The 24,208-nt window shown below is 34.1% G+C and overlaps 1 protein-coding gene across 1 annotated transcript in view; it reads left to right on the top strand.

The window, feature by feature from the left end:
- The window catches only part of DYNC2H1 (dynein cytoplasmic 2 heavy chain 1), a 127,394-nt gene that overhangs the window by 9,872 nt on the left and 93,314 nt on the right, over positions 1 to 24,208 (top strand). The window contains exons 13-43 of the mRNA XM_072326710.1: positions 102 to 197; positions 636 to 788; positions 896 to 994; positions 3,325 to 3,464; positions 3,568 to 3,796; positions 4,540 to 4,667; positions 5,927 to 6,042; positions 6,931 to 7,058; positions 8,661 to 8,810; positions 9,140 to 9,345; positions 10,127 to 10,282; positions 10,374 to 10,488; positions 10,934 to 11,104; positions 11,330 to 11,712; positions 12,068 to 12,200; positions 12,292 to 12,409; positions 12,619 to 12,731; positions 12,819 to 12,938; positions 13,600 to 13,750; positions 14,427 to 14,629; positions 15,124 to 15,306; positions 15,546 to 15,728; positions 15,884 to 16,107; positions 16,878 to 16,993; positions 18,987 to 19,186; positions 19,796 to 20,060; positions 20,407 to 20,614; positions 20,977 to 21,106; positions 21,791 to 21,946; positions 22,990 to 23,249; positions 23,867 to 24,113. Coding sequence (XP_072182811.1) covers positions 102 to 197; positions 636 to 788; positions 896 to 994; positions 3,325 to 3,464; positions 3,568 to 3,796; positions 4,540 to 4,667; positions 5,927 to 6,042; positions 6,931 to 7,058; positions 8,661 to 8,810; positions 9,140 to 9,345; positions 10,127 to 10,282; positions 10,374 to 10,488; positions 10,934 to 11,104; positions 11,330 to 11,712; positions 12,068 to 12,200; positions 12,292 to 12,409; positions 12,619 to 12,731; positions 12,819 to 12,938; positions 13,600 to 13,750; positions 14,427 to 14,629; positions 15,124 to 15,306; positions 15,546 to 15,728; positions 15,884 to 16,107; positions 16,878 to 16,993; positions 18,987 to 19,186; positions 19,796 to 20,060; positions 20,407 to 20,614; positions 20,977 to 21,106; positions 21,791 to 21,946; positions 22,990 to 23,249; positions 23,867 to 24,113 — 5,280 coding nt within the window. The remainder of the gene's footprint in view (positions 1 to 101; positions 198 to 635; positions 789 to 895; positions 995 to 3,324; positions 3,465 to 3,567; positions 3,797 to 4,539; positions 4,668 to 5,926; positions 6,043 to 6,930; positions 7,059 to 8,660; positions 8,811 to 9,139; positions 9,346 to 10,126; positions 10,283 to 10,373; positions 10,489 to 10,933; positions 11,105 to 11,329; positions 11,713 to 12,067; positions 12,201 to 12,291; positions 12,410 to 12,618; positions 12,732 to 12,818; positions 12,939 to 13,599; positions 13,751 to 14,426; positions 14,630 to 15,123; positions 15,307 to 15,545; positions 15,729 to 15,883; positions 16,108 to 16,877; positions 16,994 to 18,986; positions 19,187 to 19,795; positions 20,061 to 20,406; positions 20,615 to 20,976; positions 21,107 to 21,790; positions 21,947 to 22,989; positions 23,250 to 23,866; positions 24,114 to 24,208) is intronic.

Raw genomic sequence — 24,208 nt, 5'->3', positions numbered from 1 at the left:
GCACAATACATTCACAAATATTCTGAATGTATATTCTGTATATTCTGAATACTGAGATAAAAGTGATCTGTTCTTGTAATTTAATCTCTGCATTTTTACAGGTGGCACATTTTTATAATTCCATTGATCAGCAAATGATTGAGAGCCAGAAGCCAATGATGTTACAATCTGCCCTAGCATTTGAACAGATAATTAAGGTGAGAGAACTCCCCTCTCTTGTATTTACAATTTCAGTGTAATCTGCCTATCTGTGGTACTTTTCCTCTGTTTCTACTGGACATTTTAAGTGCAGTCCTCCAACATACACATCACTATTTCATTAACATTTACTAAAGTTAGCGGGGCATCCTTTTTTGGTGTTTGGATTTACTTACTGACAAGTGAATTATAACATGCCCATAAACAGTACTTTTAGTCTGGTTTTAATCTTCCCCACTGCATTACTGTGGCTATAATGGTATATCCATGTTTCTGTGGTTTGCCAGCTTGTTAGTTCTGTAGCGTAGTGGTGTGGTGGAGTTCCTGAATTTTTTACTGAAAGTAAAGAGATCTTTCTCATCTCGTTACTGTCTGTATACTAAGTGATAATCTAGTTCTGCATTTATTGTTAAACATAAAGTTTGTCTGGTTTTAAGCATTCAAAGTCTGGTCCTGGAGGAAATGCTCAAATAACATGGGATAATCCCAGGGAATTAGAAGCTTACATACAAAAACTCCAAGCTGCTGCTGAGAGACTTTCCACTGAAAACAGAAAACTAAGAAAATGGCACACAAACTTCATTGAAAAGGTACGTTTTCAGGTGAAATTGAGATTGTGTTTTTTTTTTTAAGCATTACTTTACTCTTTCTTTCATTTATATATAGTTACACTTATCTTCTAAAATTCTTTTAACAGGTTATATCTCTTATGAATATTGATCTACTTCGGCAGCAACAGCGTTGGAAAGATGGACTCCAAGAGCTCAGAACTGGTTTTGCAAGCCTTGAGTCACAGGCAGGGTTTCATAATCATATTGCAAGGGTTGAACGTTGACTTTTAATGCTAATCAAACTTAAAACTCAAACATACTCTGATTTAATTAATTTTGATTAACGATTTAATTGCTTAATAATGAGGACAGTTTTGTGCTAATAATGGGAGAAGTAAAACACTTGTTCATTTAATTGATCTTAGATGAATAAATGGGAAGAACTTCAGTCATCTGCAACAGTTGGGTCTGCGCCATTTAACATGTTGAAATACAGAAATTGCTAGAGCTATGAAGGATCTCAAGGCAGAACAGGATGAATGCATAAAATTTAGAATTAGAATGCATTTAGAATGCATTTTTGACTAAAGAAGCTATGTTTTCATTTGTTCATCTATCAACTGCCAATTCTTGGTTAAGAATAATTGTACTAGTGAACTGTAAATGATATCACCTAAGCTACTTTGAGGTGCCCTTAGTCAGTTTTGTATTTCCTGTTGCCTTTAACAATAATGGTTCTATAATGTTAGATGGATGGATGTGGTGTTCTAATAAAAATGTGAATCATTTTACTTGGTTCATATTTACTAGTCAAAAGTGCAGTAGTTCTACTGTATTTTTACTGTATTTTTTTCAATTTTCTCAAAATAATGTAAATAATAAATGATCATTTAACTTTTTATTTTTTATTTTATTTTTTTTTATAATTAGAAATGATAAAAGTGAGCAAAATATATCCTGTTTTACAAATTATAAGTCTTACCATACCTTGCCAATATACTTGATTGCTCTTGTCATCAAGCAGTTAAAATTCCGTAGTAGCTGACAAGGATTTCAGAGCTCTGTCTGCAGAATAGCAACTGGAAAATCAATGCCTGGATTTAGTAATATAAGAATTATTAAGAGGTTTGTGTTTGCTCTTTAGAAGCATAATTTTGAAGAAAGGAGCTAGAAGTAAATAAGTGATTTATAGCCACCCATAAGGGAACATTACAGTGTAGGTGGGTCTCTCTGAAAGTAGTGTCTCCTATTTATTTCTGTGAAAGCTACAACAGATACAGAGAGCACAATTATATTACTTCATAGAGCAAATTATCAGCCACAAAACATTATTTTTCAACACAGTCATTAACAGTAATTATGCATTTTCATCAGCAACGAACAAGAGTGCATGCTGCACTCATAGAAGTCTGCATGGATGTCTGTAATGTGGCTTGTCTTTCACATCAACGTCACCACTGCTAAAATGTACCACCCACTGCCTCAGTGTGCTCACATGCACTGTTTGGTCCCCATTTTTCAGCAAGCATCAGTGAATGTCAGTGGGTGCCATTTTTTCCATATGGAGAAATTCAATTCTACAGCTTTACTTCATAGGCACTTCCATGTCAGGTGCCATTTGTCAGTGTTCCTCTGCTGCCATCTGTCCTACTGCAATAAAAAATAATGGAATACTGATGGGAAGGTTCAGCCTTCACTGCCCCTCCACCACTATCTGTTTCTGATGTTGCTGGTCAACATGATAAAACTGGAGGCATTGCGTTATCTGACACAGTCCATGAACTTTTTCAGGTGTCAATTTCCAACAGCTTTACACTTTCCTTTATAACTTTATCATGGTCTTAACATTTAATTGAGAATACTTCATTTTTCTTCATCTCTGGAATGCATCTTTTGGAAGATTTTGTGTGTGCTGCCTTGAATTGTAGGACAGACCTTAACTGTGTAGCTTTTTGTAGCAGCTTTAGACTGCCCCTAAAGCCCTGACTGAAAATCAATATCCAGTTAAATGAGAAGGGAAGCTATTAAGCTGCAAGAAGTTTCTCATTTCTCTTTTGACTTGTATTGCCCTTCTGAAAATGCTTGTATGGCTTGCAAGCGACCATTTACAGACTTCAGTGCTTTAAATATTCTCATAGCTTATGTTCCAATGAAATTTTTAGTTCTGTGATGCGAAAGCTTATATCTGCTAATAGTTGGTACCAATTAGACAAGAAATTTCTGAAATACAGCATAAGAGATAGGTTATGTATTATAGGAGGGTAAAAGCTGTGTCAGCAATCCCCGTATCTTAGAGCAGAATCCTCTATATTAGAACAGCCATGTGAAATTCTTAACCTGAAGTGCAGCAGAGACTGTTTTGACTTGGATTTTGTGATTTTGTTTCTTATTCCGATGTTCATTTGAGTAAGAGATCTGAAGTTATGACATTTAATATTGAATCATGCAGTATTTTTTTTTAGCTTTTTCCAATATTGATACCTTCAGGCATTCCACTGTGCTGAGCTTTGCATAATAATGTTTTGAGGTGACAAATGGAGTAAAATAACAAAAAAAAATCATTTTTACATTTTAGGGTTTCAAATCAAGTGACATGAAGGCTTGGAGACAGCACTGGAATCATCAACTTTACAAAGCTCTGGAGCATCAGTATCAAATAGGTTTAGAAGCACTAAATGAGAACTTACCAGAAATAAACATTGATCTAACATTCAAGTAAGATTTTATTTTATTTCTTTTTTCCTACAAAGAAAATGTTCTGGCTCAAATTGCATTCAAAAATTTAGGTTTTGTATTTTGTATTTGTTTCACTTCTTAGGCAAGGCCGGCTGCAATTCAGACCTCCTTTTGAAGAAGTACGAGCTAGATATTATAGAGAAATGAAGAGATTCATTTCCATTCCAAATCAGTTCAGGGGAGTAAGTGAAACAGAGGAAGAGTCAATCTTCACTGTTATGATAGAGAGAAATGCAAATGGATTTCTGACTGCTTTTAGTAAAGCAGAAGATTTGTTCAGAAGACTGGCGGATGTTTGTAATCAATTCAAGGTATTTTCAGTATTTGACTGATTCATGCTTTTTGATTTGTATCTCTTTGTGCTTTACACCTCCTAGAATTAACTGCACTATGAAATCTGTATAGATTGTCCTTTTCTACAAGGCATGTAAACCAGCCACTTAAGCACGTGTAGCTTGAAGCACGTGTACAGTTCCCTTTGAATTCTCTATTTTAGCAGTTTTTCTAGTCTTGCTCAAGATCTGTTTTATCATCCTTTCAGTACATAAAGGGAGCTTATAAATCGGAAGGAGACTTATTTATTTATTTACCCAAAGAACAAGGGGAAATGACTTCAAACTAAAAGAAGGGACATCTAGTTTAGAGATTAGGAGGAAATTCTTTAGTCAGAGGATGGTGAGACCATAGCACAGACTGCCCAGAGAAATTGTGGATGCCCCATCACTGAAGGCCAGGTTGGATGGGGGCCTGGGCAGCCAGATGTGGTTAACAGCTATGCCTGTGTAAGAGGGGGCTGTAACTGCATATCTCTAAAGTTCCCTGCCAGCGCAAGCCATTCTGTGATTCTGTAATCCTTAAAAGCGTGGATATGTCAAACCATTCTGTACCTCCTGATTTTTGCACAAAGAGAATCAGTATGTAATTGAAAGAGCACAAAGGTTAAAGAAAACATAGCTTTAAATTGTTACTGAAATATTGTAATATTATTTAGAATCAGAGTATACTCTACTAAATATTTGTTTTCCATGAAATTTAAAAAAAAAAAAAACGAAAGGAATGGATTGTAATTGGCCAAGTAGATATGGAAGCTCTGGCGAAGACGCATCTTTCTAGCAAACAGGACTGGGAAAAAAACTTCAAAGCGTTAAAAGTGAGAGGCAAGGAAGCAGAACGTCTTCCCAGGTATAGTGCTACTCTGTATCTTTGCTTGAATAATGAATTCCTTCAGGTACTTTAAAGGAGATAGTAAAATAGAAATATTTTTTCATGTGGAGTTATAAATACAATTTCAAGTGTTTTGTAAATGCTACCGTACTCGTTACAGATTTACATTTTGTTTTTCAGTTTTATTTTTAGACACTCTTTTTTCCACAGAACCCTCTCAGAATGCTTTTAATGACTTCTTTTCATATGATGGGAGCCTTCCTCAACATTCAGGGTTGATTCTGAGATAGTAAAAGACACAGCAGTGTTTTAGCAATTATTTTAGCTAATTTGTGTTCACCTGCTTTATATATGACCATTGGAAATAGGCTTAAAAATATTTACATGTTAAATAATTCACGTGTTTAAGCACTAGATTACATCCTTGAAATTGTATTTTAAGATATTATTAGTTTAGGCTTTTATTCTTACAGGCGTTCACGTACGATTCTGTGTATTGGTTAGAGTTATCAAATGAAATTGGTGGGAACCACCTTCAGAGCAAATAGAAGGAGGTCACATTTCATGCATGAGGATGGACTGATGGAATTTGGTGGCTAAATGATACTGTCAGTAGTCGAGATTTCCATGTGTTTGAGTATAGGCTGAGAGAGCAGAAGAGAATTCAGCTGTTGGATTTTGAAACCAGAAACCACGTGTGGATACACAGTGTCACAAATTGAAAATAATGGGTTTTGAGGCAGAATACACAGGAAGATTGTGGAATAGGTTAGTCCTTCTCAGAGCATTCTTTAGGCATCTCTTTAAAGTCACTGTCAGAAATAGGGATTGGAGCCTTTATATGATTCACTGTGGCTTTTTTGATGTTCTTAGAGCTTTGAAAGCCTGGATTGGTAAATTCTTATGGAATTTTGAGACCTAAGGACGTTATTGCACAAATAATATTTTTCTTCTTGAGTAAAAAAATTCATTTTCAATTCAGTGTCATTAAGTGTATAAAATCAAATGATTTACTCACTATTGGAAAATCAGAGTGTTAGACTTTAGACTTCATAATGTTGAGTATATATGCCTGACATTTTTTATATGTCTTTCAGTGCTACAAGTAGCACAGTTATTTATCCAAGAAGGTAAAACTTGTCTGTAGAATGATGTGAGATTTTTTTCTTATTAGTCTACAAAGTCAAGGTAAAGTACAGACATGCCTATATTGTAGAACTATATTGGAACTTGTACATATTACCAAATACTTGCTATTTTTGATATTTTTCTTGAAGTACCATCAAGATAGATTGCTTAACAGTCAACTGCAACCCTGTGAAAACTGCAATTGATGATTTTATCCAGAAGTTGTATGATGTTCTTGTCATTTCTTTGAGAAAATCTATACAAGGTAAATAATTTTAATGAATAATAGTTGTTTGTATTTCTGTTGTACTTTTTTGCACTAATATCACTGTATTTGTTAAATACACCTTTTATTTAACAAATATTTTACTTTTAGACATAGCAAATTGCAGAAATCACAGTGAAGCAAAAGTAATCCGTTACTTGATTTTCACTATGGGCCTAAGCTATGACCTCTTGATCTCAATGTGCATCTTTTCCATTAACTTATTTTGGCAGCATCTGTTCAAATGTAACTCAATACACCTAGACAAGAAACTCAGAACAAGGATCATGCAGAGGGTGAATTACTTCCATAGCCTGGAAGCTGAATTGCTTTCTGGAAGATGCATTATTTCCTGGAGTTGTAATGAAAATATATTAAAAAACAGACATACATAGATAGCATAGCATGACTACTGTGCTTGATTGCATAGCTTTGCTTTTCTTTGTGAATATTTGCACTGTGCAAAGTGGCTTTATTTAGTTAGTTTCTTCTAAAACAAAATGAAACAAAACTCCCACATCACTTCCAAAAAGTTTCACATCTGTTTTTCTCCTATTACCGTGAAAAGACTTACAGATATTGAAAATGTACAAAGAAATGCACTAGGTCCGTATGTTTAAATCTCAGCAGAGACTGATACTTGCATTTTAAGTAACACACTGCAAGTAGTGTATTAAATTCAAAAATCTATATGTAAACATGACCATACAGCCTTTGTTGAAACAGCATGTAATACTGAGTCTGCAATATTTAAGTAAATACCTTGTACGCAAAGCTATGCTTATGTCTTATTCTGGTGTTGTACCACAGCACATTTGTCTTACTTTGTTATTTATTACTACAAATAGTTTTCCATGATAGCTCTTTTTTCCATCTTTATTTATGTAGCTCACCTTTCTGACGTTTCTTCGTTTCTTAACGATGCCATGGAAACATTAGTTGTTAGACCCCAAACTGTAGAAGAAATATCAGAAGACAATTTAAAATATTTAAATCTACATGAACAAAAAGGAGAGGTAAGATACTATTTTATCGTATCCAAGACAAAAACTATATTAAAAAAAAAAAAAAAAAGGTAACTGTGTTTTGGTTTCAAAAGTTACGTTTAATGTAACTAATTTAGAATATGCAGCGGCCTTATAGAGTCCATGGGGAGAGGTCCATGTAACACAGTATTTTCTCTCCACCAGTGGAAAAAGTGGCTGCATAGAATATAAAATCATGATATTGTATTTGATATGTTTCCCCGCACTTCTAACCTCTAACCAGAACCTTTTTGATAGGATGACAGAATGGTAGAGTGGCCTGGGTTGAGCTTTATGTAGTTCATCTGTGTATAGTAACACTGGTTTTCACTTCTACAGCCTTAGTCTCCTCTTAGAGCAAATATACTTTTGACATCCATATTATCTTCTGCTAAAGTGTAGGTTGGTCACTCATTACAAGGAGGACACTTCTTTTTATTATTATTTTTTTACTGACAGTCTGCTGACTTCATACCATTTATGTCTTACTTTGGAAGAGATGTAGGGCAATCCATTCATATACATACTTTTCATGACACAGAATGATAACGCTCTTTGTTATATTCTGTATCAGCCATGTCTTCTGTTAGGGAACAATTTTAGTTTATTTTTTTTGTTTAAGCCGACCGTCTATTATAAGGGAATAATGCTTTTTTAATATGAATATTGTACCTGTTTATATGAAGTGTCCCTGTTCTACATCTTTGTTTTTTCAAACTGTCTTAGGCTAACCTTAGCAGGCAGCTAAGTACTACACAACCCTCTTAGTTCTCCCTTACTTTCCCCCAACCCTTAACCCAGGATGGGGGTAGAAGCAATGAGGAGTAAAAGCACAAAAGCTTGTGGATTAAAATAGTTAAGTGAAGGAAAAGTGGAAGAAAGAAAACAAAACAAGAGGTGCAAAGGCAATCACTTATCAACTCCTTGGGTAGACCAGTGCCTAATCAGTTGTCCAGCAAAAGATAGCTGTCCTCCTTAAACCTCCATCTGCTCTGTTTATTGCTGCTCAGGATGTTATATGGTATGGAATATTCTGTGGTTTGTTTGAGTCATCTGCTTGGTTGTGTCCCCTCTGAGCTGCTTTGCCACTCCAAGGATATTAAACAGGGAGGCAGTTAGCAACATCTTGATACTGTGCACTGTTCTGCACTGAGGGAAACATCAGTGTGTTGTCAGTATTGTTTTGGTGACATAAATAAACATAACACAGCTGCTGTAGTGAAGATTAACTCCTTCCCATCCAGACCATTACACGTATAGATAAATATATACTGAACTTCTGTTGCTCCGATACTGTTTTAGAATGTGGTTGATTGGGTATCTACAAAAAGAGGCATTTACCTGTTTCACAGTAAGCATTAACTTTAGTATATTTCATTTCAGGATCAAGATTTAGAATTTCTCTAAATACCTCAGGTGCTATTTTGCTGGTGTTTTACTTTTCATGTAAACAATATTAAAACTGCAAATGCATATAGACACATAACCTATGGATACAACAATGGTGATTCTTACATATTTATTCATTGTTTGGATAAATAAGATTTACTGAATTTTTACGTACACGTGTGTTTTTAATCCACTTGAATTTAGATTTTTCTCCTGTTTCAAGAAGCTGAGGATAAAAACAAACTTCTGCGAACTGTGGCCGGTGCGGGTTTGGAAACAATCAGTAACCTGAGAGCTACATGGGATAAATTTGAATTAATGATGGAAAGCCACCAGCTTATGATAACAGAGCAGGTAACAGCCAATGTTTAATCATGGAATCATAGAATGGTTTGGGTTGGAAGAGTTCATAGCTGAACTCATTTTTATTATTACTGAGGGTACTAATGTGTCATACAAATAGCACTTCTTCTGTGTGCAGGCTGAATGGGTAGCATAGGCCAAAAATATATCTTACCTACCAAGCATAAAGTTGGTACCCCTTGTTTTGAAATGAAACCGGAAGACTAAAGATAAGCAATTTCCTAGGGTGTGACATGTGAAGTTGGAACAATGTGGTTACTTTGATTTTGTTCTGGTTGTAATTCACTAAAGGAATCTAATTTTTAACTCTTACTTTACAGATTGAAGTGATGAAGGGAAATGTGATGTCACGTATTAATATGTATCTTCAAGACCTGGAAAAATTTAAAGCTCGTTGGGATCAGCTGAAGCCAAGTGATGATGTAATTGAGACGGGTGATCAAGATGCACTTGAGAAAAGTGCTCAGATCATAAAGGAAAAAAAGGAAGAATTTGTTGAACTTGAAACTGTGAAGGAAAAACTTATGTATGTTTATTTCCGTGTATATTGTAGTCATTAATGCATAGGCCTTTTGCAGTAATAATATTTCAGAAAATATTAAATTTTATCTCATGGATAATATTGGTAATTCAGTTTTCTTCATATTAAGTGATTTTCATACATTGTTTTTCAAGGTTATTTTTGTTCATTTTACACAACATGAATTTCTTGTGCTGAAGTTTTTTTGAAGTGGAAAGTTCCAGGACTCAGGCCTGTAAGGAAAAGAATGCGTGAATGAAAGGCGGGATATTCTGACTTTTGAACTTATCACTAAAATGAAGTTTGTTATACTGGTCCAAGGAAGGGTGCTTATTGGTTCAGTCATCTGGTCACTTAAGCAGGCTAGAGCTCACCTCTCTCATTTCTTGAATAAGTGTCTTTTCTGTTAGACTGTTGTGTTGAAGGAAATAATTTTTTCTCTGAATGCCTACTTTTCTACCTGTAGTGAAGAAACAAATCAATTTGAACTTTATTGCAAGCCTTATTTTGGGTAACACCATGTTCAAAACTCACTTTGTAAAAAAAAAAAAAAAAAAAAAAAAAAAAAGCAATGAAAGTTTATGGAAAATACAGTTGTTCCTTTCATTCCTTTATTATTTCTGCTTGGGAAGGAGGCAGTGATGAAATTGCAGTTGGCAAAAAATGTTCATCAGTGAAGCCAGTTGCTTTTCTTAATGAAAAGAGGTCTATTTTAGTATGATTGCTTCTCATAAATCATTAACGTATAGTTGAATAACGTGTATAATGAAATTATCTTTTTATTCAGTGAAGAATGCCATCATTTTAAATTGGAGGAGCCCGATTTCTCCTTGTCACAAGTTGTATCTCAGGATATTAAGTGTTGTGCAGAAGTCTGGGCATTGTATGAGGAGTTTAATCAGGGTTTTCAGGAGAAAGCCAAAGAAGACTGGATTACTTTTAGGTATGTTTTTTTTTGCTTTATTTTTTCATTGTCACGTATATATGGTTATAGTTCTGTTTTATGACCTTTTCTATATTTGATTTTCATGCAGGAGTAAAACATACCTATTTGAAGAATTTTTATTTAACTGGCATGATAAAATTAGGAAGATGGAAGGACACACTGTAATGACAGTAAAGTTGCAAAAAGAAGTGGACAAATACAAAGTAAGATGCTACTTATAGAAAGATGTATGAAATAAAAAATCCAGTAGTATTATTGGATTATGTACTTTACTATGTTACTTGTTGTTCATTTATCATAAAAAAATGTGTTAGAATTTAAGAAAGTGTCTCCTGCTGCTGTTTTGAATTTATGAGAATCTTTTAGTGCCTTATAGTGAACAAGGAGAAGATTACAATTTACTTAAACGTGCTTCACAGTGAGTTTTCCTGAGAAAGTCCTTAAACATTAAATACAGGATTATTTTTGTTGGGGGTTGGACTCAATGATCTCTAGAGGTCCCTTCCAACCCCTACAATTCTGTGATTATTTTTTTTAAAAAAAGTGCGTTATTTTAAGAATGTTATTTTTTTTAATAGCTTCTCTACAAACAAACAGATACAATTTGCATAAGTACTAGGTAGATTTGTATGATTTTTTTTCCCATAGATGATACTTCCACTCCTAAAATATGTTAGAGGGGAACATCTTTCTCCAGACCACTGGCTTGATCTCTTTCGTCTTCTGGGTCTTCCCCGAGGCACTACTCTTCAGGGTTTGGTGTTTGGAGACCTGCTTAAAGTGACTGATGCCATTATAGAAAAAGCCACAGAACTTAAGGTATGAATAATGACATGTAAAGTTATTGTATTTTTATTCTATTATTTATTTATTTATCTTGTGTTCTTTTGTAAATGGAATGGTGTTTTTCCATAGAATATTTTGTTTTGCATGCATATTTATATTTTTGTCCTAATAGAGAAATACAATTGGTCTTTGATTCTTGAAGAAAAAGTATTTCTACAAGGCCTGCAGTAAATGAAGTGTATTTCTGCTTTTAAATAGGATTTGAATTGTCGAGCTCAAGGTGAAGTTACGATCAGAGAAGCATTACGTGAACTTGAACTCTGGGGAGTTGGGGCTGTCTTTACATTAACAGATTATGAAGATAGCCAAGGCAAGACTGTCAAGCTTATTAAAGACTGGAAAGACATAGTCAACCAAGTTGGAGATCATCGTTGTCTTCTACAGTCCCTCAAGGACTCTCCATATTACAAAGGTTTTGAAGATAAAGTGTCCATTTGGGAAAAAAAACTTGCGGAGTTGGATGAGTTTTTGCAACATTTAAACCTAATACAGAGGAAATGGGTCTATTTAGAACCCATATTTGGCCGTGGAGCTCTGCCCAAAGATCATGCACGTTTTACCAGAGTTGATGAAGATTTTAGGTTAGTGATATGGAATCTAACATATTTTCTGAACCATCTTTGAACTGTGTGCTGCAATGTTGCTAATAGTGAAGGTATGAGGAACAACAGTTCCAAAAAGTTCTTATATTATATTGGAGATATGTTGATGTAAGTTCGAAATGTTTCATCACAAATTTTTTTAAAACTGAAAGTTATAGATCAGATACTTATGCAACTCATGTGTGCTTTAATTTTTAATCAAACAGCTACAAATATATAACACTCAGATTAAAACTGTAATGGTAATTTTATGAATTATTCAATTATTCCCTTTTTTCCTTTTTTTTCTTTTCCTTTTTTTTTTTTCCTTTTTTTTTTTTTTTTTTCTATCAAGGTCTGTTTTGTCAGATATCAGAAGGGATAATAGAATAACTTCACTGAATGCCCGGGCAGGAATAAGAAGTACCTTAATTGCCATACTTGATCAGCTTCAGAGATGTCAGAGATCTCTGAATGAGTTTTTGGAGGTACAACTGAAATCAATCCTATTTTCTATAAAGAAAGTAAATAAGTTTGAATTAAAATATATAATTAAAAAAATCTTTTGTATTTATACAGGAAAAGCGCTCAGCATTTCCAAGATTCTATTTCATTGGAGATGATGACTTATTAGAAATTTTAGGACAATCCACAAATCCTTTGGTTATCCAGACACATCTTAAGAAACTTTTTGCTGGTAATACATTAGTTTTCATTTGTGAAGTGTATTTATTCAGAAAGAAGTATATTTAAAGATAAATTATCTGTTGCAGATTCTTTTTTTTCTCCCTTTCTGCTACTAGAAATTGGAGAATTCATGTATAAGCCTAACAGTATTTATTGTTATAAAACAATAACAGTGTTTATTGTTGTAAAACAACTTTATTGTTGTTTTCTGACTAACAGGCATTCATAGTGTGAGCTTTGATGAAGAATTTAAGTACATAGTTGCCATGAAGTCAGTAGAAGGAGAAACTGTGCCACTTAGGAATAAAGTTCTTCTGTCCAGCAATGTGGAGGTAAGAAAATCATATCCAAATATATTTCCAAAAAGTTTTGAGAAAATAATTTGTAACGTAGCTGAAGTTTTTAAATCTTTTTGGCAGGTGTGGCTAAACAGTTTGGCTTTGGAGATGAAGGAGACTCTGAAGAAGTTGTTAATTGATTGTATTGATGCTGGAAAAAAATCAAGAGGTTCCATTGATCCATCACTATTTCCTTCCCAGGTTGTAGATGATGATTCAGTAGCGCCGCTGTGTAGTTTTAAATACACAAAATAAGTTATTTTTAAGGGCTCACAAACTATACATGTGAATTTGCAAGAAAGCTCCAGACAAATCCCAGAAAAATCCACATTATGCAGTATAGAGATATTCTTTAAAATGTTCTTTTTCTTGTAATTCTTATGTAAGCATGTGAAGTACTGGGGTATTTTACATATCACCTAATCTTACATAAAGTGTAAGCAGAAAGCAGAATACAAAATGCTATGGTTAGCAGGTCAGTAGCGAAAAAAGTAAAAGATGTGGTCAGAGCTCTTTGGCTGCAGACTCTGTGCCTAAAATGTTTCTGTATTACGTGTCTGTTAATAAGAAAAAATGCTTCTAACAGTTTTGGTACCACAAACAGTGATAGAACAACTGATGTAATGCAATCCAATACAGCAATTACAAGTTTTTGCTAAATTTTATATTTTAAAGGTGATTGTATTTGTTCTTAAGTATGTGGCAAGTGTTTGATGTCATTTACATTTAAAATTATATTTATGTATTTATGCATATAATAATTTAAACACTGATAACATTTTCTTTATGACCAGTTGTAAATGATTCTTTTCCTTTATCTTCTGTATTTTTAAAATGTAATTTGAACTTCTTTCTTTTTAAGATTCTTTCCTTGGCAGAACAAATTCAGTTCACTGAAGATGTTGAAAATGCTATCAAAAACCACAACCTACACCAGTTAGAATTAGAACTCATGGCTAAACTGGAACGTTATACTGGCATTGATATCAGCATGGAAGATACTGGCAGTACAGGTACAAAAATGAGCTCTAATATGTAAGACCTCATAATGATTTTGTAACTGTGTAGTATTTAACGTTCGCTTTGTTTAAGTAGGAAATTACAAATCAGCTAACTTTTAAAGACAACTTTAGTGTATTTAATGTTTCAGTGAATAACTGACTTTTATTTAGGTTACAAAGCTGTCTTTGGAGAGCTTATATATTGGGAAATGTACATAATTCATATATATATAAAATAAATGTATATGTACGTATCTCAACATAGTTTTATATAAAATGTCTGTAACTGTATATTGAAAAATCCTCCCCTTTCTTCAGAGTTAAAATCTTCAGAACATATACAGTGTGGTTTTCAGACCCTCATCACATCACTCAAGAATTTGTGCATCACTGATCGAGCGGATGTAGCTGTAAACATTTTTGGAATAATTTGTTTCTGGGAAAGCCTCTATTTCACTCTCTTGAATGTAGGGGCAGAAAACATCACACATATTAGGCTGGTTGCCCATCTTTCAAATGGCTGAAATTGCATGAGGGCATGCTGCCTCTGTCAGGATCTCATTTTATTAGTAAATATATATAGTTGAAACAAGATCACAGTAATGTCAAATAATAATAGAAAGCAACCCAGTGAATGTCAGAATTGCTAACGTTGTGATTTTTAATTTTTTTTTATTGTTGTACACAGAACCGGGAATTCTTGAGCTCAAGCTTAAAGCTTTGATTCTAGATATTATTCATAACATTGATTTAGTGAAGCAGCTAAATCAAGCTCAGATTCACAGTGTTGAAGATTGGGCTTGGAAGAAACAGTTGAGATTTTATATGAAAGACCAACAATGTTACGTTCAGATGGTAGATGCTGAACTTCAATATACTTACGAATATCAGGTATGTTATTTTTAATTTGTGCTTGGTGGCTTTCAAACGTGTCAACACTTTCATTCCTCACATGCTGCTGGTTGCCTTCCAACCATTGCAGTTGTCTTCCAAATTTGTTGTGTCCTTTTTGTTCTATTTCATAGAAAATATTAAAAAGTAGGATGCTTATTTTTAAGTGTTGATTGTGGTAATATAAATATAATGCTTGCATGGAAAGCAGCTACAATATGGATACATAATACTTTCTGACATGGACACAGATTGACCTTATTTCAGTGCTTTTTTTAGTTTCCTTTGAAAGGTTTTTTTTTTTTTGTAATTCTAAAAAAAAATTAGGGAAATTTCATTATGTTAAACAAAATCACATACTTAAAAGAGATAATACTCTTAGTCATTGCTTTATCATCTCTTTTTAAATATATCAATTTATGAATGCAAGTAATGAAATTATATCTTAACTAATTTTTGTGTACTAAAACATATAATTTGTTTTCTTTCTGCAGGGTAATTCCCCCAAACTTGTTTATACACCTTTGACAGATAAGTGTTACCTAACTCTTACTCAGGCTATGAAGATGGGTCTTGGAGGAAATCCCTATGGTCCAGCTGGCACTGGGAAGACAGAATCAGTAAAGGCCTTGGGTGGACTTCTTGGAAGACAAGTATTAGTCTTTAATTGTGATGAGGTGTGTATAGTTCCTCATAATTTATCTTAATAAATTCAGAAATATCTTTTCACATTGTTCATAGAGAAGTATTACTTTCTAAAATAGTCTTAATTATTTGTCAGGTTGCCTTTAATTGTTTCTTAGACATCTGTGTTTACTTAAAGTAATGTATCTTAGGTAGCATATAGGTAGCAAGATAGGTAGCAAGATAGACTTCTGTTACTTCCTTGTTATTTGTATTTCTTTTTAATTTTAAGGGCATTGATGTGAAGTCAATGGGACGCATATTTGTGGGCTTAGTGAAATGTGGAGCCTGGGGCTGTTTTGATGAATTTAATAGACTTGAGGAAGCTGTGTTGTCTGCAGTGTCCATGCAGATTCAGACTATTCAACATGCTTTGAAGAAACATAGTTCTTCATGTGAATTGCTTGGCAAAAAGGTACAACAAAACAGACTTAATGTTTTCTTATACTAATAGTTCTGAAAGAACTGGATCTTTACTAATTTAGAGACTGGTTACTGTAACTAAACACAATATGCCTCCTCATATCTTCAATTGACGATATACTACTACCCTTGCATTTCTATTTCCAGGTTGAAATGGATCATAATTCTGGGATTTTTATTACTATGAATCCTGCTGGAAAAGATTATGGAGGAAGACAAAAACTGCCTGATAACCTCAAACAACTTTTTAGGCCAGTTGCTATGACTCATCCAGACAATGAACTTATTGCAGAAGTGATTTTGTATTCAGAAGGCTTTAAGTATGCTAAAACACTTGGTCGAAAATTAGTCGCTATTTTCAATCTAGCAAGGTAAGCATATTTTAAAACAAAATTCTTAGCATGTTTCTGTCCTTGTGGAAATTTACATTGATCCTTGTGGTTATCTCACATCGATTTTATCTATGTAGTATTTGCCATGTACTTTTTGTTAATTTTAGGTAATATTGAAAATTGCAGAAAGTTTGGTTTCCAACACAAAGCTGGACATAAACAGTACGTTTGGAATCATCTGGACTTTTATTTTCAGTATAGCCCTTGAATCTGATATTGGTGTACCCTTCAAATTTCTGTAGCGACTAATTTAAAATACATTAAAAATAAAAATATTGTAATATATTGGGAGCTTCAGGTATGAAAGCAGGTGGAATGCAGTTAAAATCTCAAGGTGGCAAAGTACTGCATCCCATTCATTAAATATGAATGTAAGCATATGACTGTGTGATTAAACGTGTATTTTGACTCCCAAATTAGTTTAAGTGGAATGGCTGTTTGGTTGTAAATATGCCAGATAGAAGAACAGAGTTATAAACTGTCAGAGATTTTAGTTAATATCACTAATGATGATAATATAAATATTAGCTGTTGTTTATACTTCCTCTGAAAATTTTAGAGTATCATTGCTTATACCTCTGAAAGGCATTACGGTTGCTATTACGGGATCTCTTCCACTTCCCCAAACCATATTGTAAGTATAGTCATTGGTTGAAAAGAAAAGTAGAAAACCTGGCAATGTTGCCTAAAATTGATTACAACACTTTTTTTTTTTTTTTTTTTTTTTTTTTTTTTTTTTTTTAATTTAGGGAGCTTTTAACACCACAGCAGCACTATGACTGGGGTTTACGAGCGTTAAAGACTGTTTTGAAAGGCTGTGGCAGTCTTCTTCGTCAGCTGAAAAGAAGTGCAGAAAAGCAAGAAAGTAAGATTGATCATGTCAGACTTTTGATTATTTAGAGTACTGTGCAGATACCATTAACTACATCTTTTTCAGCAGAGTCTTGAGAAGCCATACCTTGGATTAGAGACCACTTGGCAAAGAAAAAGTTATCCAAGATAGTTCTTTATCAGTCACAAAAGACTGATGTCATATATAGAAAGAGGAATTTATTTGTTTATGTTTCTAAATGATTCTCAAAGACTATTGTTTTCACTTTGCTGAGGCCTGGAGTGTAGATCCTCTGATGCTGTCATTATTCATCAATCATCAGACCATTTTAATTCATTTGAGGTTGGCTAAAATGATCACTGTTAATTAGCAGGCAGCTAAGGGTTAATTCAGCAGGCAGCTAAGTGTCACACAGCCATTCACTCATTCCCTGCCCTTCCAGTGGGATGAGAGGGAGAACTCGGGAAGAAAAAAACTGGAACTCGTGGGTTGAGATAAAAACTATTTAGTAACATAGAAAAGGAAGAGGGAAATAATAGTAATGATAATGATATCTTGTCTATTTATCTATGTGTCTGTATGTATATTAACTGTCTCAGCTGAAACTAGGATAGTCACGTGATAGACGATAAGGGCCATGTTGAACACAGATTGGTAGGCAGAGGTAAGCATAAGAACAGATAGAAAGGATGGAAAATATTATATTAGACTGGAGCATTATGTATTTTTTAGATTATTTTTAATGTTTTCTTCTAGTTTAGATTTTAAATGTGTGGGAATTAATACCAGGGTAGATAAGCATTTACATTCTTAGCGAACAAAAAGCAGTAGTTGATGTCCTGAACAGCAGATATCTGTCCAGATGATACTTTTGTTGTTAGAGACAGCCTTGGTTTGCAAATCTGGACATTGCAAATATTTTGTTAATGGTAAACAATTTGTAACTGAGATATGTTTGGATCCATCAAAGCACTGCCAACAGTGTGTTTTACAATGTGTTCCCATCAGTGTTCCTTTTTTGGCTTCTTGTTTAGGGATGTGAAACTTCCTGAAATTTGCTCAGTCTTGTTTAAATTCTAACTTCCAGTAATCCTTGTGCTAGGCTAGATAGGTCAGTCAAGTGTATGATTTTGTCCCAGATTATTTCTGTGTGTGTTTATATGTGTATCTCTTAGCTTGAGGTACATAGGGTATTTCTACCAGATCCAATTTCCTTTTTCTTTATATTTTCTTGTGTTGTTCAATCTGACTTCTATACTGCTTGCTTTGCTTTCTAAAACAAGTTCCTTAGTGTAGACATTTTCCCTCTTTATGATTTATCACCTTATTTAGAAAAATAGCCTATAGGAACATTTACATTTAAAACATTGCTCAGAATGAAGAATCTGAGCATTTTCCTAATCCTGGAAGGATGTACTAATTCTCAGGCTCTAGAACATCTGGGGAAAGGGCATGTTAGAGAATAGAGACTTTCTGTCCTTTGGGTTGAATTTGGGCTACAGTGGATTCTGATTTTGGGCAATCATGCATTTGTGATGAAACAATGATTCTTCACTCACTCTCTGAAAAAAATCATGTTTTACATAAGAAAATGGTTTGATTAAAAAAGCAAAAAATAGGGATCAGATCCCTGTGCCTTGCCCATTAGGAGTCCTTCATTTCTTACACAAGCACTTTATAAAGAAAATAATTATACACTGCTGCTCTTAGTCCTGCTTTAATCATTATGCTAGTATGTACCATCTCCAATATGACTATCTATATATGTATTATAACAATCTGTAATAGAATTCACCTGTCAATATATATGGTATTTAGTCACTGAACTAACTTCCAAGCAGTGTTAGAAAGACTGGATTGTAGTTTCCCTTATGATTCCACTTCCTATGTTTTACAGTATGGATTCAAGCACTGGTATATTCTGAGCTAAAAACAAATAAACCAAACAACAATAACAAAAACCCAAAACAAAAAACAACCAAAACCAGAATACAAATTAATCTGGCTTCTTTGTTTTTACTTCCAGTTAATGAAAGTCACCTGGTGGTTCAAGCTTTGCGGCTTAATACCATGTCAAAGCTTACATTTGCAGACTGTGCACGATTTGATGCACTGGTTAAAGACGTCTTCCCTGGCACTGACTTCAAAGATGTGGAGTATGCCAAGTTAGCTACAGCTTTACAGGAAGCCTTTGAAGAGGCACGCTTGGAAATTATAAACACTCAGGTAAACACTGTCTAGAACAGCAAAACAAAATGAATTGTTCTTAATTAGGACTAGTGGATAATATATTTGAATAATTTCCTTCTACTTTTGACTGAAATGTTTTATAAAAAAGTGAAAAAAACCCTAAATGTTAGATTATGATTATTCGTATAAAAACAGATGTGTTTGGTGGAAGCATAGGAGATTGATCATGTAATTGAATGAAAAATAATGCAAGGAGGCTTAAGATGAGAGCATGTGATATGCAGTTTTTTTCGAGTACAAATTCCTATGAATGCTTTGGACAGTGAAATAATTAATATGTAAACATTAAGTTTTATCAAGCAGTTTTGTGTCTCGAGTATATTCATTTACTTTTTGGGCTAAAGTTTTTTGATTAAACATCATTAATTTTTCAGGAAAAGTCTATGTCCAGAGGTCACTGGTGCAAAATAAGTTTCTTGCTACTCTTTCGTACCTGAATTTTAACTGATCCTCTAAATGTCTTTTATTCCATAATTATAGAAAAAAAGGATACTGCATGCAAAGTAGATTGGAAAAGCATGAAAAAAGAACATGATCGATTTAGCTTCACAACTTCACCTCTCCTTTGTTTCTTTTATTATCTAGATCAAGAAAGCTTTGGAACTGTATGAACAACTACGTCAAAGAATGGGCGTAGTTATTGTAGGTCCAAGTGGTGCGGGGAAATCAACACTTTGGCAGATGTTAAAGGCAGCACTTAGTAAAACTGGCAAAGTAGTGAAACAGTACGCTATGAATCCCAAAGCAATGCCTCGTCATCAGTTGCTTGGCCATATTGACATGGATACCAGAGAATGGTCTGATGGTGTGCTTACAAATAGTGCTCGGCAAGTGGTACGAGAACCCCAAGGTATGTTTAGGAGAGAGTAGATGTACTGTTTTGTTTAATTTACTGAAATTGTTTATTTTCAGTTTCCTTTTTACAGTGTGTTGTTATTAGTTTGTGGTTAGCACAAGGTAAATAAAACTTATGGTGTCAGTCATGTTGAAGAACACCGAGTGGCACTTTCCAGCTTTTCTGTACTTACAAAAACAAAAGTAGACATCAGAAGATAAAACATGAAGTATGTCCCTAAAAAAGCTTATTTTAAAATTATGATGAAGGAAGAGTAAGAAATAGTGTTCGATTAGTTGGGAGTTATATCCTTCAAGTGTTTTTCTTGGGTTTGATATTTTATGATTGTGTCTACAAATAGATACTACGTCTTGGATAATTTGTGATGGTGATATTGACCCTGAATGGATTGAATCCTTGAATTCTGTTTTGGATGACAACAGACTGTTGACTATGCCTAGTGGAGAGAGAATTCAATTTGGCTCAAATGTCAACTTTATTTTTGAAACTCATGACCTTAGCTGTGCATCTCCTGCTACGATATCTCGAATGGGAATGATCTTTCTGAGGTAAGTCAGAGAGCATTATCTTTTCTTAAACTAAGCACTTCTTCCTAAATTTTCTAGAAAGGTGGTCTGAACTGTGCAGAGTGGCTGAATTACTTGAGTGCACTTGAAAAGCAAATCACTGAGAGAATCTAGTTTAGGTTTTATTTGCCTTCAAAGCTGTCTTGCCATAATCTTTTGGCTAATGTCTTTCCTACTTTTTCACATACATACTGCATTATTTGTGTATGACCATTAGAGCCAAAATACTGGTAAGAAATTCTTATGAAAAATATTTTCATGGAATTTTGTTCCACTTTAACTCATCTGTGTGAAGATGGGGAATTCTGTTAGTTTGAATCTTCTTTTCTTTTGCTTTGGCTTAGTGATGAAGATACAGATCTTAATTCTCTGATAAAATCTTGGCTAAGAAGTCAGCCTGAAGAATGCAAAGAGAACCTTGAAAATTGGATTGGGGACTATTTTGAAAAGGCTTTAAACTGGGTTGTCAAGCAGGTTGGTTATTGAATACTTGATCACTTTTCAGTTTCTATTAAGGTGATACATTTTTCTAGTTTATAACTGAAACTGTTTATATTAATTTAAATAAAAAGAAATCACAACTTTTTTTGGAAAATGTTCTTTTTAATAAGAGCAATGCTGGAACCATTCTAGTCACTGTGAGTTTCTAAAACTTGATTGCTGTATTTAAAGTTTTGAAACATGCTACAAATCTCCACTGCTGTAGCCAATAAACTAATATTGGAACACTTGCATTACCTCCCCTTTGGAAAGGTCCCCCATAGATAGTCCCTTTTTGTTTTTAATACTATTTCCCCTCTTGTTTCTTCCACCCATGGATATTTTTCTACTTTGAAGTATTTTCATCTGGATGCTAAAGAAAGGCATGACATTGGTGCTGAACATCATCCTTTGGTGGTAAAGAGCAAAATTCATAAATGGTCTGTTCCTGAGAGTGATTCCTAGTACTTAGTTATGTTGGTTTCTTACGGATTCTCAGAATATTCAAGAAAAGTTCTGATTGCTGAATTACCTCAATTTGTAATTAAACACAGAATTAAATCAAAGTTTTAAAATAATTTCACATCAAGTGGGAGGGACGAAGAATACACTGCTAGCAATACATGGCATTTATTATTTAGGCATATGATTAAATGTGTTCTGACTTATAATTTACAGAATGACTTTGTGGTAGAAACGAGTTTAGTTGGAACTGTGATGAATGGACTTTCTCATCTTCGTGGGTGTACCAACCGTGGACAGTTTATCATTAATTTGCTCCGGGGTCTTGGTGGCAATCTTAATATGAACTCACGACTAGAATTTGCAAAGCAGGTAATCCTCTTCATCAAGTTCATAAAACATTTCTCAGTACATTTAGAAGGTGATTCTCTCTTCTCTCAATGAAGATTCAAAGTTGTAAAATACCTGTGCTCTAATTTATTTGCAGTCTGTGCTGCATAGAGGGAGGTAGCTAAAGTAACTTGGAAGTAAATAAATGTTTCACATGTCCCTGAAACACTGCTGAGTTCATCCATCCCAGGCAACAATTCTTTTGTACTGAACCAAGTGACAGAGAACAGACTCTGTTCATACTGTTTTATGCAACAAGCATCTACAGCACACATTTTGTATTTACTGCATCTCTAACATGTATTTTTTGTGTTCAGAGTGCGTGGAATAATAACAACTATGGGCTTTGCACCTCACCAGGAAGGTGTTATTATAGCACTGTTTTGAAGTTATGTATTTTATATTCTGGGGTTTGGTTTTATCTATGTGTAAATACTTGAAAACACAGTGATAAAGGAACAGTGCTGGAAAACTAAGTGGCCTCTGTGTCCATAGTGCCTGCATAAGGCTGTCCCTGGTAGAGTTATCTCCATAGTCACCCTTGGGTTTTCTGTTGAAGAGAAGGAAACAATTCCTTTCAAAAGACAGTCTGGAGCTATAACATATTCAGAGTAGAACTATAACTTACTCAGGGTAGGTGGTCAAAGATCAAACTCAACTTCTGGATATTAGCTGCCGATGTAATGGAATGAGTTACATTACCCTTATTATTATCGTAAATGTTGTCTAATATAAAAAAGATTTTATATAAAGGTGTCCTAAAAGCAGTTTTTTCTTATTCTTTGATTTCTTTGACTTTAATTCTTAGTAAATATGATACTGTTTAATTCAGGACTTGATAATAAGGCATATGCATAACATGATAAAATTTGGTTTCAAAGGAAGCTGCAAAATTATAAAGTGGAGGAATTAAATGCTTCTTTTTACAAAGTTACTCTGAACATTCTTTATACATAGTTAAATAGTAGGCCTTGACATTAGGAATATGGATTTAAAAGAAATGTTATTATTTATTTTTTTTTAAGGTCTTCACTTGGGCACGAGAATCTCCACCAGATCCAAGGAAGCCCCTGGACACATATTATGACACTGACAGTGGACACTTAATGCTGTATAGGCTGAAAAAACCCGAAAATCTGACAGCTGATAACTTCAGTAATCTGCAGACACTCCCTGTCATCCAGACCCCTGATATGCAGAGAGGCTTAGATTACTTCAGACCCTGGCTAGACTTCAACAATAAGGAGCCATTTCTTCTTGTGGGTCCTGAAGGTTGTGGAAAGGGGTAAAAAATTACATTTGCTTTTTTAAGCAAAACATTCCTCTGTCTGTTTGAAAAAGTTAATAATGTTTTATATTAATGATTTTATCATGTGATTTTTCTTATTTTTAATTACAGAATATATTTACGTTACTTAAAAAGCAAACCTTCTATAGAGGCAAGTAAGAAAATATAGGGAAAGCTCAAGCTGACACTGTGCATCTGAGACATCTGTATGAGGCTTTTAGATGTGAAACAGGATTTTTGAGGCACCTGTACTATCACTGAGGCAACAGCTGAAAGGCATTTGAGATACCTGGTCTTGGTCTCATCCTGGATACCTTTGTCCAGGCAGCTGAATTAAAGTCATACTGTTGCTTATTTTAGGTTCTTATTTATGTGGGCTTTTTCAATATATATAAGGTATTGAAGATAGACCTTTATTTTATGTAGATGTACACTACACTTTAATTGAATGTCTTGAATGGAAAATGGTAAATTCAGCAAATCTCATGCAACACCTCATGTCTGCAGTTTGTGTATTTTAATTCAAAAGCTATAAAATATCTTTGGATACTCAGAATTTGAATGTGTTTTTATCTTGTGTATATTTATATATGTGTACACTTTTGCTTTTTTAGGATGCTGCTTCGATATGCATTTTCTCAACTTCGATCCACTCAGATTGCTGCCATTCACTGCAGTGCACAAACTACCTCTCAGCACCTTATACAGAAATTAAATCAAACTTGCATTGTAATAAGTACAAACACTGGGCGAGTATTCAGACCAAAAGACTGTGAAAGACTTGTTTTGTACTTAAAGGATATAAATCTACCCAAACCTGATAAATGGGGAACAAGCACTCTCGTGGCCTTTTTGCAGCAGGTAAATTCCTGTTTACAAAGAGACTTAAATACCCTGGAAATAGATCTGTTTCTGTACCTACATTTATAATTTTATAGTTAATATCCTGTGCCTTA

This window comes from Excalfactoria chinensis, chromosome 1 (assembly GCF_039878825.1).
Source record: "Excalfactoria chinensis isolate bCotChi1 chromosome 1, bCotChi1.hap2, whole genome shotgun sequence".
Classification (NCBI taxonomy): Eukaryota; Metazoa; Chordata; class Aves; order Galliformes; family Phasianidae; genus Excalfactoria; species Excalfactoria chinensis.
Note: the sequence above shows the minus strand (reverse complement) of the source record. Positions and strands in the feature narration are given on the sequence as shown.